The sequence below is a fragment of the Dipodomys merriami genome, unplaced genomic scaffold, assembly GCF_024711535.1.
Source record: "Dipodomys merriami isolate MVZ:Mamm:240054 unplaced genomic scaffold, mDipMer1.0.p SCAF_106, whole genome shotgun sequence".
Lineage (NCBI taxonomy): Eukaryota > Metazoa > Chordata > Mammalia > Rodentia > Heteromyidae > Dipodomys > Dipodomys merriami.
In genome coordinates this window covers 2971720-2986915 of record NW_027202338.1, presented here as the reverse complement: position 1 = coordinate 2986915, position 15196 = coordinate 2971720, and the positions used below count along the sequence as shown (strand labels likewise).

Sequence of the window (15196 nt, the reverse complement as noted above, 5' to 3'; positions counted from 1 at the left end):
AGGAGGCCCAGAAAGGCATTAAATACACTTTTATTTCACTAGAGAGCAACAGCAGCTCGGCCACCCGTGACCCCGCACACTGGGCTCTTCTGCCTAGTGGCGGTAGTGCGGGCTGCGGGAGCGGGACCGGGAGCGCCTGCGGAGAGAAGGGCAGGCCTGTGAGGGTGCGCACGCCTCAGCATGCCCGGGCCACACTCCGGTGGCAGCAGAGAGGACCAGTCCTGCCAGCTGCAGGGGTGCAGGGTGAGGGAGGAGTGGGGCTGGGATGAAGTCGGGGTGGGGATGGGGACTGGGGTCCTCACCTCCGGGAAGAGCTGTATTCTCGACCTGCAAAGCAAAGGGGAAAGGAGGGTGGACAACAAGACCACTACACCAGGGTGGGGTCCCGAAGGCCAGGGTCCCCACAGAAATCCACCCGTGTGCTGTGGCACCCACACCCACGCCTGCACCACTCACACAACCCGCTCTGGGCCCCAAGCACTATTAAGGCAAGCTCCTTCGGACAAGGCCGGTGGTTTTGGTGACCCTACATGAGCAGGTCTTCTCCCACGGTTGCCCAGGCGAGTCCCAAACCCCTGGGTACAGACTATCTTTTTTTTGTTTTTTTTTGTTAGTCATGGGGCTTGAACTCTGGGCCTGGGCACTGTCCCTCAGCTCTTCAGCTCAAGGCCAGTGCTCTACCACTTGAGCCACAGCGCCACTTCTGGTTTTCTTTTCTTTTTTTTTTTTTGGTCCAGTCGTGGGGCCTGAACTCTGGGCCTGGGCGCTGTCCCTCAGCTCTTCAGCTCAAGGCTAGTGCTCTACCACTTGAGCCACAGCGCCACTTCCGGCTTTTTTCTTTTTGCTTATGTGGTGCTGAGGAATCGAACCCAGGGCCTCGAGCATGCAAGGCAAGTGCTCTACCACTGAGCCACCTTCCCAGCCCCACTTCTGGTTTTCTGAGTGGTTTATTGGAGATTAAGAGTCTCACGGAGTTTCCTTCCCTGGCTGGCTTTGAACTGTGATCCTCAGATCTCAGCCTCCTGAGTAGCTAGATTACAGGCATGAGCCTTGAATCCCAGCCATTTCTTTTTTTGGGTAGTTTATTGGACGTAAGAATCTCATAGAAGGGGGGAGGGGGGAGGCTGGGAAGGGATGTGAAGGGTAAACCAAAGGAGGAGAGTGCAATGCTTGGTAAGAAATGTACGCATTATCCTGCCCATGTAATTGTAACCCCTCTGTACAGTATGTTCACAAATAAAATAAAATTAAAAAAAAAAAAAAAAGAATCTCATAGACTTTCCTGCCCAGGTTGGCATCCAACTGTGATCCTCAGATCTCAGCCTTTTGAGCAGTTAGGATGGTAGGTGTGAGCCATCAGTGCCCAGATACACAGCTTAATTTTTACAAAAAAAATGTTTGGGCCGGGCCTGGTGGCTCACGCCTGTAATCCTAGCTACTCAGGAGGCTGAGATCTGAGGATCACGGTTCAAAGCCAGCCCGGGCAGGAGAGACCGTGAGACTCCTATCTCCAATAAAACCACCAGAAAACCGGAAGTGGCGCTGTAGCTCAAGTGGTAGAGCGCTCGCCTTGAGCTGAAGAGCTAAGGGACAACGCCCAGGCCCAGAGTTCAAGCCCCACGACCGACAAAAAAAAAAAAAAAATGTTTGGCAGTTTTTGGCTTGTTGGTTCAACTGGAGCTCTAGCACTTTTGAGCCCCATCTCCAGCCCAACTATTGGCTGGCGATTCCAGAGACAGTCTGATACTCTTTTCTGCTCAGGCTGGTCTCGGACCTGACACTCCTGCCTCAGCTTTAGTTTTTTTTTTTTTTTTTTTTGTCGGTCGTGGGGCTTGAACTCTGGGCCTGGGCGCTGTCCCTCAGCTCTTCAGCTCAAGGCGAGCGCACTACCATTTGAGCTACAGCGCCACTTCCGGTTTTCTGGTGGTTTATTGGAGATAGGAGTCTCACGGTCTCTCCTGCCCAGGCTGGCTTTGAACTGCGATCCTCAGATCTCAGCCTCCTGAGTAGCTAGGATTACAGGCGTGAGCCACCAGCGCCCGGCTGTAGTTTTCTTTTTTAACTGTATTTTTTTTTTTGTCTTTTCTTTTTTGGTACTGGGGATCGAACCCAGGACATTGCACTTGCTAGGCAAGCGCTTTGCCACTGAGCTACATCCCAGCCCTCAGCTTTAGTTTTCTGAACACCTTGTGGCTGGGGGGACACTCACTGTAGCGGGGCGAGGGTGAGCGGCTCTGGCGGCTGTACTGGCGTTCCCACTCTTCCCTCTCCTTCTCTCGACGCTCCCGTTCCCTGCGTGGGGAAAGGGGAGGCAACCAGGGGGCAGGGTGAGCACCTGTGGGCTTTGGGAAACATAAGGACCGCCCCTCCCCAGCGGCTGGCACAGGGAGGGTGAGCTACTCCCTCCCATTCCCAAGCCTGGGAATGAGCAGGCCCGCAAACCAAGGCTCAGATAGGAAAAGGCCCAGTGGGGCAACCCCAACTGCTTGGCCGTTCCACACTCTGCCTCCGCTTGTTTGCTTTAGAGACAGGGTCTCAGTATGTAGCTGAGGCAGGCCTTGAAGTGCTTGTCCTGCCTCTGCCTGCAGAGCGCTGGGGTTACAGGCGTGCTCCACACTGCTCAAACCTTCTGCACTGTCTGAGGCTGGCACACAGCACAGCCACAGTGGCCCCAGAATGGGCATGCGCTAGGCAGTCGTGAGTTCAGGAAGCACACAGGGTGACAGGCAGCAGGCCTCCCCGCAGCCAGGGGCCACTCTGCACCCATGGGTGGGTCCTGTGGGGGGTAGGAGCGGCTTCCCCTGCCTCACAGCAGGCACACGGGGGCTGTCCCCAGGTGAGGTGAGAATTGGGGGGGTCACGGGGAGGAGGCTGCCAAGGGGTCAGGGAGAGAGCAGGGCCGGGGAGGGAGCCTTACTTCATGCGGATCTTGCGGGCCATGGCGCGCAGCTCGTCCTCCCGTTCCTGCAGCAGAGACTGGTCAGGCCAGGCCAGGCCAGGGCGCAGCCACGCCCCTCCTGTCCCCCCCCCCCGGGGCTAACCTGGCGCTCGTGCTCCTGCTGAATCATCTTCTCCTGGGCCGCCTTCTTATCCGCCTTGACTGTAGAGGACATGGAGGACACGGGCTGAGGGGCCTCCAGGGCTCTGCTGGCCCTCTACCCTGGACACGGCCCTGTCCCTGGGGCACCGCCCGGCGGGCTCGGGACTCCCCAGGGCCAGGGTGGGACCTACACTGCCGGTTTAGTGCCTTCTGCATCCTCAGCTTCAGTTTCTCCTGCGGCGTCAGCTTGGGCTGGCGGGGAGGGAAAGAGGCAGAGAGGGGTGAGTCCTAGAGCCCCCCAAAAGCCACCTCACCAAGAGCCTGGGACTTTGGGGAAGCGGGGGAGGGGCAGATGGGACCACGGCCACAAGGCTCCGGGAGGCTCTGGGACAGCTGCGGCCGGTGTACAGAAGTGGGGAGGGGACACGGGGGAAGGGCAAGCCTCCGTCTCCTCCCTTCCCCATCCCAGGGCGGCTCTCCCAGCTCCCCGGGCCCCCCCACAGGCCCATCGGGCCCAGCTCAGGCACTGCTGCTGGCGGGACTTAGACGGGCGAGTTCCAAATTCTTACTGACTTTGGCAGCTCCTGTCTCTTTACCAGCGGCAGGTTCAGTCCTGGGTGGAGAAAAAAACACGTGCCACCTGACCCACGGCTACAACTGGCCTTCCGCCACCAAGGCACTCCAGGACCTCTGTGTCCCCACGAGCCCCAGCCTGGCCAGTGGGGAACCCCGGTCCCTCAGAAACCCGCAGTGGGGGCGGGGTGGGGCCCTTCACTGAGGCTGGTGTCCTCTCTACTCACTTTTTCAGCTTCTCGCCCACAGCGGGGGACGCTGCTGGCCGGGTCAGCTTCTCCCTCGGGGGCGACGGCGAGTGGCTGCGGCTGCGGCTGGGGCTGCGGCTGTGGGGCTGGCTGGGGCTGTGGCTGGGGCTGCGGGTCAGGCTGCGGCTGCGGGATGGGCTGAGGGACCAGCTGCTGCGGCTGCGGCTGCTGCTGTGGTGCCGGGGGCCCCGGGCCCCCCGCCGGTAGTGGTCTCCAGAGCGGGAGCGACTCCTGGGTGGCACGGTAGAAGTAGGGTGAGGACAGTGCAGGGCCCAGGGCCCAGGCGGCCCAGGCGTGGTCCGTGCTTAGGCAGGGCAGGGAAGCGCCATGCAACTCTGCCCTGCAGGGTCAGCAGGCCAGTGCTGTCCCCGGGGCCCATGTTGGCCCTGGAGGCGGGGATGGTGGGAATCTGCCGGGGCCTCTCCCTCACCTCCCTCCCAGCACATCCTGGGCCCTACTGGACGCGGGACCCCACGGTACCGGGCTGGGCTGCCCACCTGCTTCTGCGGCGGGGCGCGTAGCCGCCGCGCCGGGCGGGTGAGCGGGAGTAGCGGTGTCCGTCTCGGGAGCCCCCACCGGAGTGGCGCCGGCCGCGGCTGCGGGAGCGGGAGTAGCGCCGGGAACGCGATCGGGAGCGGGACCAGGAGCGAGAGCGGGAGTGCGCGTGGCGGCTGGTGCGGTAGTGGGCCCCACCGCGGCGGGAGCGGGAGCTGGAGCGGGAGCTGGAGCGGGAGCTGGAGGTCCTCGAGGCTGAGGACGAGGAGGAGGAGGAGGAGCGGCGGCTGCGGGGCACGGAGGGGAGGGCACGGAGGGGAGGCCGTCAGCCGCTGCCCGCGCCCCCCGCCGCCCGCGCCCCCTCCCCGGGCGGCCGGCCTAGGGATGGCGGGCGCGAGTTACCGACCGGGCGCCCGGATTGCGTCCCGGCGCGCCGGGCTGGGGGGTCGCGGGGGGCTTCCCGGGGACGGCCCCAGATGCGGCAGCTGCGGCGGCTGCAGCGGCCGCCTCCTCGTCACTGCCCCCGAAGCTGGTGATGAAGGTGATCTTCTCCTCCCGCCCCGGGCTAGGGGAGCGCGACCGCGAGCGGGACTCAGAGCTGGATTCCGAGGGCGACCTGCGGGAGGTGGCGGTCAGCGAGGGCCACGCACGGCCGCATGGCCGCTCAGGGGAGCCGGGGAGCCCACCACCCGGGAGTGGCTGGAGTGCCAGGGAGCCGGTAGAGGGCAGATGGTGGGGGGGGAAGGTGCCGAATGCCTGGTCATCACCCCTCCACAGCAAGCTGAACCCCAGTTCACCAGAAGCGGTGTGGGGAGGGGTGTGATCGAGCCTGAACCACCCCAAGTTCCTAGGACCTGGGGGCACGGGGCGCCCTCCCCCTGGTGCACCCAGGACATGAGCTTCTCACGAACTAAAAATTCTATTTTATTTATTTATTTATTTTTGGGTCCGGTTGTGGGGCCTGAACTCTAGGCCTGGGCGCTGTCCCTCAGCTCTTCAGCTCAAGGCTAGCACTCTACCACTTGAGCCACAGCGCCACTTCCGGCTTTTCTCCTTTTGCATATGTGGTGCTGAGGAATCGAACCCAGGGCCTCAGGCATGCAAGGCAAGCGCTCTACCACTGAGCACCTTCCCAGCCCATGAACTAAAAATTCTAAAGTTTCTAAGTGACCCTTACTGCCACACTTGCCCAATGACACAAAAAGGTGCATTATAGTTAAGTTGACATAAGAAAACACTAAGCACCTGCAAGCCCACAGACCCTCCCTTGTGCTACTTGTGTAGTGGGGTACCCACTCACCGTTTATAGGGGTCGTAGGTGGGGCTGTCTCGGCGGGCGTAGCTAGAGAGAAAGCACAGGGGACAGGTGAGGGCGCACAGCTGTTCCTCTGTTGCCTATCAGACCCTCTCTGACCCTCATCTACCCCACACCTGCCCGCCCAGCTCACTGAGGCCCACACAGGATCGCGCTGTGTGGGCCAAGTGCTTTCTAGTGGCTCTTTCCCCCCACCCCCCCTCACTCTGATGAGAGCCAGGCCTGAAGAGACAAATTCACTCCCTAGTCCGCTGAATGAAGGAGCAATTATCCAAACCCAGAGCACATGGTGTGGCTTGGGCCTGGGCTTTGCCATACCCAACCTGAGCCCCAAGCCCACAGCATAAACCTCCTCTACCACAGGTGGCAAAAAAAAAAAAAAAAAAAAAAGATGCATGGGTTTGCCCTGGACCACGGGCCTATGAGACTCTATCCAAACCCAGGTTGCTCTGCCCAGATCCCCACTGATACCTGGAGGGGGAGGAGGGAGAGCAGGGAAACTGGCTCAGTCCCCTTCCTGCAGGGGACAGTGCCCAATCTGAGAGTCACCTCAGGGAGTGTTCCCCGTAAGCCATCACCTTGGGCCACTTAATGGGTGAAAGCGCGTGTATAAAGCAGCCTTCATAGTGCCTTCCTGGCCCCATGCCCACTCTCCCAAGCCTCAGTGACACGGGAGGCCCTGGGGAGAGGCCTACCTGGGCGGGCTGATCTTACGCCCCCTCAGCCGCTTCTCCCGGAACTCTCTCCGCTGGCGCCGGGAGCGACGGCCCTGGGCAGGGAGGCCAAGCCCATTAGGAGTGTGCCCTCCATGAGCCCCACCTCTGCCCATCACCTTCTCCAGACCTCACCGAATACATGGCTTTTTCCTCCTCCAGGGCCTTGGCGTGCTTGATGGCCTCCGCCTCCTCCTTGTCTTTCCGAAGCATCCTGCAGAGGGGAGGAAATCAATCACTGGAGATGGGACCCATACATATTTCATGCAACTTTCAGACACCTTATGTGTACAAGTTTTAGTTTAGGTGTTAAGAATTCAGAACTAGCTGGGGGGGGGGGGGGAATGTATGGCTCACACCTGTAATCCTAGCTATTCTGGAGGCTGAGATCCAAAGGATCACAGTTTGAAGCCAGCCCTGGCAGAAAAGTCCACAAGACTCAATCTCCAAAAGAACTTGGGCCTAAGAAAGGATCTGGTGCTGGAGCCCTCCACTAGAGGGTGCTGGAGCACTGGGAGTCCATTTGCCCTAGGTCACACTGAACAGGGCTGGCTGAGTAATTCTATGTAATATCGTCTTTAGCAGGGTCACAGATATTCATGGCACAGCAGTAAGTTGGCATTGGTAGTAGCAGGGTTAGATCTCACCTGACGAAGTCGCCATCGGCCATGCCGTAGGTGGTGGCTTGTTTGTTGAGATCCGCTACCTGTTCCTGGTTCAGCTCATCCACGTCCACCTCCACGTCTGCACCAACAGAAAAGCTGTCAGGGGCCAAGGCCATGGGGAGGAGGGACAGGGCAGTGCCCAGAAGCGGGATAGACAGCTGCCAGCCCAAGCAGTGTTCAAGGAGGGTCTGGGGCAGCTCTGGCTCGGCTCTGGGTAGCAACACAGTGGGTGTGCTGTGTGGTGGGGAGGGGAAGGGAAGATGGGGTGGACAGTTGGTGGATGGAGGAGGACCATGAACATGTGGGTGGGAAGGACAGATGGAAGTACAGGGCTCTGCCTTAGTGGGCACAAACAGATGCGTTGGGTGGGGTGCACGCCAGGATGAGGATGGAGACGGGAGGCATCTACATAATGGGCGCAGGGTGGGAGGGGAACAAGGTACTCCCGGGATGGGCCGACAGATGTGTAAGGGACAGGGGCCCTGAAAAAGGGACTTGTTTCCCAGGGGATAGAGAAAAGCAGGAAGGAGAGGCAGAAGTGACACCCGCGTGGGACCCAGAATCAGACAAGTGGCCTGGAAATGGGGGGAGGGCGGAAAGGGAAAAAGGGGGTGTGGCAGGGAGGAGGCAGGAGGCCAAGGCCTGGGCGGTGGGACAGGGGGAGGAACCGGGCTCCTCAGTGTGGGGTGCCCCACAGAGGGTGAGGGTCGAGACACAAGAACGATGCCCAGGGACTGTGGGTGGGAAGGGCAGAGAGGGGACCCCACCGATGTCGGGGATGACCTCATCTTCATCCGAGTTGCTCTCCTCCTCAGCCGGGGACTCCTCCTCCTCCGGCTTCTCAGCCACCTTCTCCACCTCAGCCACCGTGCTGTCCTCGTACGTGTAGCCGATGGAAGCCTTCTTCTCTGCCAGCCTAGGATGGGAGCGGGCCGGCTGGGGTGGGTGCGCCCGCAGAAGGGAGGGAAGGGACCCTCCAGCCCACCCACCAGCTCCGCTCTGCGCTGTCCTGGGCTCCCCGCCCCGCCCACACTGGTCACTGCTGCCAGGATGCAGTCTGTCTGCTTGAGCACCAGTCCCACGAACACAGAGTCCCAAGTTACACTGGGCAAAAATGTGGCCTAGCTCTGCTCCCAGGAGCTTTGGGGGGCCTTTGCTGAATTCATTTGTCAGCCGGTGCCGCGCCGCCTCTGGGAGTATGACCTAGTGCCCAGCAGAGCCGACAGGAAGGAGTGCACAAAGCTGACACCCAGGTCACCACGGCCACCCCTGGGGGACCCAGCTTTCTAGAGTGCCCTGGCCACCACGTACACAGGCCCTGACACAGGTCAGCTCCCCAAGAGCCTCCTACAGACTCAGACCACTCCACCCTAGCTGCTCAGCTCCGGGCCAGGGCCTCCGCTTCACAGTTCCCATCCCCAGAGGGCCTGCCTGCCTCCTCCCCCCCCCCCCCCCCCAGGCTGCCACAGCCGGCCTCCAACCCAATTTTTTTTTTTTTTTTTGGTCAGTCCTGGGGCTTGAACTCAGGGCCTGGGTGTTGTCCTTGAACTGCTTTTGCTCAAGGCTAGCATTCTACCACTTGAGCCACAGCACCACTTCCAGCCTTTTCCTTTTACGTGGTACAGAGGAATCAAACCCAGGGCTTCCTGCATGCTAGGCAAGCACTCTACCACTATGCCACATTTCCAACCAGCCAACTCACTTCTTCTTCTCATCCTCGCTTGGCCTCTGCAGGCCACCATATAGTTCATCAATGTAGATCTGGTACAGGCACTGCTCCTCCGAGACTATGGCAAGGGGGGACAAGGGGCGAGGGGGTGAGGGTTATTAGGACACAGGGAATTTAGAGACAGGAATATGGTGGAGTTGAGGGGTTGGGGTGGACTCACCACTTCCTGACCATCACCCCTCTGCTGGGGCACAAGTAACTACAGCATAGCCTCAGCTCCATCACTCACTTGCCCCGCGACCCTGAGTTCAGTGATTAAGCCCCATGCCTCAGTTTCCTTTTCTGTAAGATGGGATCTCTGGCACAGTGAATGCCTGGGGTGTGGGCACTGCCACAGGACAACAGTGCTAAAGAGCTCCTGCTTGCCTAGGTCTTTAGGTCCCTGGGGTCCCCCTCCCCTGCTGGTGAGGCCTCGTAGTCTCGGGGGGCCCCCACTCCCACTCACTGCCCGCGAAGTCGTTCTGCACCAGGCCTCGGTAGCGCTCGTAGTTGCACTTCCGCTCATCCGACTCCTGCTCTGGGGAGCTTGGAGAATCAGAGATCTCCAGGTCAGAGGCAGCAGGCAGAGGGCAGGGGGGGCTGCCGGGACTTGGGGCTAGGAGGGGACAGGCCGAGTGGGCCTCTGGGGAGGCCCCTTACATGGTGGTGAGCAGTGGGGGGGTGTAATCGGGGATGTGGTCCAGGTGGGCACGGACATCGAAGCGGTCAATCATGTTGTTGGTGTCACCCTGCCAGGGCATCCTGAAACGGAGGGGGCGGCAGAGGCTTGGAGGGTGCTCTGCACACACATCACCTGTTGTTCTCCGTGGCTGGGAGCCCGGCCTATGGCCATGATTCCCTCACTGGCTTCAGACACCCACCTAGGCCCGGCTCGCAGACCCTCCTACAGCTGGGCCTAGAGCATGCCACCCGTACTGCCTCAGGAGAAAGGAGCCCATTTCTCCAGTATCAATAATGGCAGGGCACTTAAACCAGGTAGGAAGAGCTCGTCTCCTGTGCCTCAGCCCTGCCCCGCCCCTCTAAGTCGGCCTGCCTACTCCACACTCTGTGACTGTCACCTTCCCCTGTGCCTTTTCCTGCCAGTGTCCAAAGGTCTGGCCAACCCCAATTCCTCTGCTGCACCCCTCACCCCCTGCTGTAGACGCTGCCTCCCTGCCCCACCCCACCATCTTACATGTTCACAGGGCTCTCAGCAGCCAGGGCCACAGCAGAATCCAGGTGCACTTTGCAGGCTCGGCCATGCACCTGCAGGAACTGAGCTGGGTCCTTCTTCTGTGGGTTGAACAGGACGGAGGTCACCATTCAGCTGAGCTCCAAGTCCTCCAGGCCCCACAAGCAGGCCCAACATCCAGCTAACCTGTGTGGCACAGGCTCTACCTCACAGGTGATTTAACCCGTGTGCAGCCAGGATGGCTCAACTAGCCCAACACAAGGACCACTTCTTCCCTGGAGATGGCCAATGGCTCTGAGCTCTGCCACCACCATGTTTTTTGTTTTTTGTTTTGCTAGTCCTGGGGCTTGAATTCAGGGCCTAAGCACTGTCCCTGAGCTTCTTTTGCTCAAGGTTAGCGCTCTACCACTTGAGCCACAGTGCCACTTCCCGCTTTTTCTGTGTATGTGGTACTGAGGAATGGAACCCAGGGCTTCATGCATGCTAGGCAAGCACTCTACCACTGAGCCACATTCCCAGCCTCTGCCACCATCTTCTGCCTAAAATATCACCCCCAATCCTCACTCACTCAACTCACTTGACTCACTCACTCCATCCATCCATCCATCCATCCATCCCTCCATCCATCCATCCATCCATCCAGAGCAAGTATAGCACTGGAACTGGAGCACCCTCCAAGTCAGCAAGCCCGTGTACTCACAAGGGAAAGAGAGCCAATGCCACTGTCACCAGGAAAATGCCAGGCACAGCTATAAGGGACCAACTCTCACCTACTACACTGGCAAAAATTGAAAGGACAAAACTGGGCACTAGTTGGGTGCTGGTGGCTCACGCCTGTCACCCTAGCTACTCAGGAAGCTGAGATCTGAGGATCACGGTTCAAAGCCACCCAGGCAGGAAAGTCCGTGAGACTCTTATCTCCAATGAACCACAAGAAAACCGGAAGTGGCACTGTGGCTCAAGTGGCAGAGTGCTAGCCTTGAGCTGAGAGAGCTGAGGGACAACACCCAGGCCCAAAGGTCAAGCCCCACGACCAATAACAACAACAGAAAGTTGGCTGGCATTTGTTTAATTTTGTTGTCTGTACTGAGCACCAGTGGCTCAGCCTTGTAATCCTAGCTACTGAGGAGACTGAGATCTAAAGGTTTCAGAAGAGGACCACCACATTCACCCAAAAGTTCTAAAATAAGGGTCTGGGAATGTGGCCTAGTGGTAGAGTGATTGCCTAGCATGGGTTCCAGTCCTCAGTACCACATACACAGAAGAAAAAAAAAAGCCAGAAATGGTGCTGTGGTTCAAGTGGTAGAGTGCTAGCCTTGAGCAAAAGCAGCTCAGGGACAATGCCCAGGCCCTGAGTTCAAGCCCCAGAACTGACACACACACACAAAAAAGAAACAAAAGTTCTAAAATAATTGTGACGATGGTGCGCAGCCTACACAGAAACTGCAGTACACTCCTCCTTCACACTTGTGTTTCCCTAATCATTCTACTCGTGCTACTAGGGTCTGAACTCAAGACCTCATGCTACCAAACAGGCACAGGACCATGCAAATGCTCACTTTAAACGAGTGGACTGTGTGGGGTGGGAAGTGTATCTCAGGGCCAGGCCCTGGCTGGAGTCACATCAGAGGAAGCCACAAGAGCCATGGAAGGACTCTGAGCCACCCATCAAGTCAAGCACCAGTTCCCAGTGACAAAGACACAGCCCCATCCCTGCCAGCATGGGCCAGTGGAGGAGACTGGTTCCTTTTTGTCAGTCATGGGGCTTGAACTCTGGGTCTAGGCATTGTCCCTGAGCTTTTCTGCTCAAGGCTAGCACTCTACCACTTTGAGCAAAAACTCCAGTTCTGGTTTTCTGGTGGTTGATTAGAGGTAAGAGTCTCACAGATTTTCCTTCCCCACACTGGCATCAAACAGCAATCCTCAGATCTTCCTTAGCCTCCTGAGTAGTTAGGATTATAGGAGTGAGCCACTGACACCTGGCAACTATTTCTTCTTTTCTTTTTTTTTTTGGGTCCGGTCATGGGGCCTGAACTCTGGGCCTGGGCGCTGTCCCTCAGCTCTTCAGCTCAAGGCTAGCGCTCTACCACTTGAGTCACAGCACCACTTTTGGCTTTTTTCTTTTTTGCTTATGTAGTGCTGAGGAATCGAACCCAGGGCCTCATGCATGCAAGGCAAGCGCTCTACCACTGAGCCACATTCCCAGCCCAACGATTTCTTTATCTAACCAATGCACAGGAGCAGTGACAGACTTGGGTCAGCTAATGACCGAGGGTAGGGAACATCCACAGGCACCAAGGCCCAGGCAGGAACAGAGAGAATGGCTGTTCATAGATGTCACACTCGCCCAGCCCGTCCATGTCCACTGGGTCCAGCACTATAGCCTCCCCACTCAGCCTCAGAGCAAGATGACAGCCACCACGTGGCTGCCAGCTCCCACGGCTTGGCACAGCACATCTGAATGCCCATCTCGTTCCCAGCCAGGGACACTGGCTGCTTGTTCGGGCCCTGCCACAATGCACCCATAGACTCTCGTGAAGCCCTTCCCGTCCTGTCACCAGCGAGGTGCTGGCACCACCACCGCCCTAAGGAGAAGCAAGCTCAGGAGGCTCCCTGCTACTAAGGAGGAGGGAATTCTGGGGCTTCCCAGGGTCCCAAATGCAGTCTTCTTTCCTCTTGGTCCCCTCCATTCACATTCACACACACACACACACATACACATGGCCTGGAGCTGCACACAATTAAGTGGTAGTGAGGGCAGTAACAAGATCTAACATCACATGGTAATTTCAGGCACAGGCACTCTACTATGTGCCTAACCAACTCTCTACCAAGCCTTCCAAGAGCTGGTCTCACCCTCTCCAACTGGCCACAAGTCACTTGTGGGCTCACTGCTGGGTTGGCACTTAGCTTGGGCAATTCCCCATCTCCTGAGCCATGCCCATACACAAGGCCATTTTGGGCTGGTATTGCAAGCACCAGGGAGTAAGACGGTGTGAGGGGATTACAAGGGCCTCATGCATAAACCCAGGCATGGGGTGTGCTCTTTTCTCCAAAATCACAAAGCACCAGTGAGGAAAGTGGCCTGGTCAGATGACACTCAAACAATCCTGCTGCTGTATGCCAAGCCTCAGGAGTGGCCATGCTCTTCTGAGCACTAGGCACCCAGCAGCGGGCAACAGAGTGTTCTAGGAGCAGTGAGTCTTACATGTGCACTGCACAGGGTTACAAGTCTTTCCTTTCTTCCACTTAACTCCAGACCTGCTCTCTGGGGCCTTGCAAACACAGAGGAACCAGCAACCAATGGAGTCCCCCTCACGCTCTTATCTGACATCGGCCTCCACACAAAGAATGACCACTGTTCCAAGGAAAGAGTGCCTGGTATAAACCCAACTACCCAATTGCTTTTTTTTTTCCTTTTTCTTCTTCCTTTCTATGTGTGTGTGCGCGCATACATGTGTGCCAGTCCTAGGACTTGAACTCTAGGCCCGGGCATTGTCCTTGAGCTTTTTTACAACCTCAAAGTTAGCACTGTACCACTTGAGCCACAACTCGACTTCTGGCTTTTGCATGGTTGACTGGAGATTGTAAGTCTCGAGGAATTTCCTGCTCCTTGCTGACTTCCCACTGTGATCCTCACTCGAATCTCAACTTCTTGAGTAGCTAGGATTACAAGTGTGAGCCACTTGGTGCCCAGCTCAATTTTTTTTTTCATTTTTATTTTGCAATACTGGGGATAGACCCAGAGCCTTGAACTTGCTCGGCAAATGTTCTACTCTTTGAGCCGTTTCCCTGGCTTTTCCCTTTTGCTTTCCCTTTTGTTTTGCAGATAGGGATTTGGACTTAACTTGGTTTGGGCTGGCCTGAACCTATGGTCTCAAGATCCTCGCCTTCACCTCCCTAATAGGGATTATAGATTTGTGCCACCCCATGCGGCCTCCAAACCCCAATCCTATCCTGATGACTGCTTTCTGAAGGGCAGCCCACCCTCCCCCAACCCAGACAAAAAGCTTGGTCACTCACAATTTTCTCATAGTACTCCCTACGCCGCTCGGCCCTCTTCTTGTAGTCCACCATCATACCGCGAAGCTTGCGCTCATGCTTCCGAGCTTCGTGCCACATGGTGGTGGTGGTGGTGAAGCCAAGCGTGGCGCCCCAACCTGAGGGATGAGGGGAGCGGCAGTGTCCGATGGGCAGCAAAAACCAAAAGGGTGGGCCTGGGTCAATTAACCAGCCTGGTGACTGAGCCTCTCGGTTGAGGGAAGAAGGAAGTCCTTTGCAGAAGCAAGGAATACAATTCATGGGTAACCCAGACCACTAACTGTACTCTTCACGGGAAGCCAGGGCATTCTGGGGTGCGCACATGCCTCAGATTGCAGGCGCTGGAGTCCCAATCAATCCCTTCTGGGTAGGGAGGAGGAGGCACACCCAAGGGCAGCTCGGGCCGAAACTCGCCCAAAGGGAAAAACGGAAAAGGCTTCCCCCACCCGAGTGATCCTCCAGGGAGGATCCCAGGCGAGCCTCCTGGGACCCCCCGAGGCCATATAGAGGCGGGGTCGAGGGCAGGTGAAGGGCGTGGATAGAAGCGGGGGGGGGGTCTTGGGGCGCACTTGAAGTCTACATGGATGGCCCCGAAGCAAGGAGAGTATCCAGGGAACAGTGGGGTACCGCGCGGAGGCGGAGCGGAGTGCGTCCCGGGGGGCAGGGGGAGAAGCTGAGGGTCTGGACAGGGCTGGAGCACCTGGTCAGGGCCGAGGCCGACGGCGCGAACCGGGCCCTCAGCGGCGCGGCCCGAGGCCTGTCGGGAACGAAGGGGGGTGCAGGCGAGGCCGGCTTCGGGACCAGGGCCCCGCGGACAGCACCGCGGGAGAACCCGCGACGAGAGCCAAGAGGCTCTGACGCAGCCCAACAAACGGGAGGTCCGGGCCCGACGCCTGCACTCACCGGCTGGCTGGTCGCCGCCGCCTCCTACTGCTGCGCTCGCTCCCCCGCGCTCACGCGCGCGCGCGCGCTCGCTCTCTCAGCCCACACCGGAAGCGGAAGTTGGAGGCCGCGCGAAAAGGGAGGGGGGGAGGGACGGCAAGGCCGGAGCTTCCGACGGCGTGAGGGCGTGGCCTAAAAGACAGCGACGATGACGTCCTCGGGCCTGCGCGGCGGGAGGGCGTGGCCTGTGCCTGGAGTGGGCGTGGCGCGTTCCGGAAGGAGCCTAGGAGCCTTGCTGACCCCCGGACCTGGTTCCTCGTCCCC

At 58.5% G+C, this 15196-nt stretch overlaps 1 protein-coding gene across 7 annotated transcripts; it reads right to left on the bottom strand.

Moving 5' to 3' along the window:
• Positions 1-14: 14 nt before the first annotated feature.
• LOC138813889 (CLK4-associating serine/arginine rich protein) lies at positions 15-14981 on the bottom strand. Of its 7 annotated transcripts, none has more exons than XM_070002460.1 (21): positions 14894-14981; positions 13973-14109; positions 9953-10050; positions 9418-9519; positions 9224-9303; positions 8752-8836; positions 7817-7965; positions 7032-7128; positions 6520-6598; positions 6367-6440; positions 5657-5698; positions 4763-4972; positions 4359-4643; positions 3841-4092; positions 3614-3653; positions 3232-3292; positions 3042-3100; positions 2918-2964; positions 2210-2316; positions 303-327; positions 15-136 (listed from the first exon to the last, which is right to left on the bottom strand). In XM_070002460.1, the coding sequence occupies exons 2-21, from the start codon at positions 14069-14071 to the stop codon at positions 94-96; spliced, it is 2034 nt and encodes a 677-aa protein (XP_069858561.1). In that variant the 5' UTR covers positions 14072-14109; positions 14894-14981; the 3' UTR covers positions 15-93. The 7 variants fall into 7 exon arrangements, with proteins under 7 accessions (XP_069858561.1, XP_069858581.1, XP_069858570.1 ...); XM_070002480.1 differs by having other exon boundaries at positions 13973-14223; positions 14894-14927; XM_070002469.1 differs by lacking the exon at positions 14894-14981 and adding an exon at positions 14691-14845 and having other exon boundaries at positions 13973-14223.
• Positions 14982-15196: the final 215 nt, after the last annotated feature.

Bases quoted from the DNA above. Each gene is read 5' to 3' on its own strand.
- LOC138813889 (XM_070002442.1), bottom strand. From the start codon at position 14,251: ATGAATTGTATTCCTTGCTTCTGCAAAGGACTTCCTTCTTCCCTCAAC. The intron at 7,966-8,751 runs GTGAGTTGGCTG...CTCCCATCCTAG, and splicing joins AGCGAGGATGAGAAGAAGAA to GCTGGCAGAGAAGAAGGCTT. The intron at 5,699-6,366 runs GTAGGCCTCTCC...CTTTCTCTCTAG, and splicing joins CGTAAGATCAGCCCGCCCAG to CTACGCCCGCCGAGACAGCC.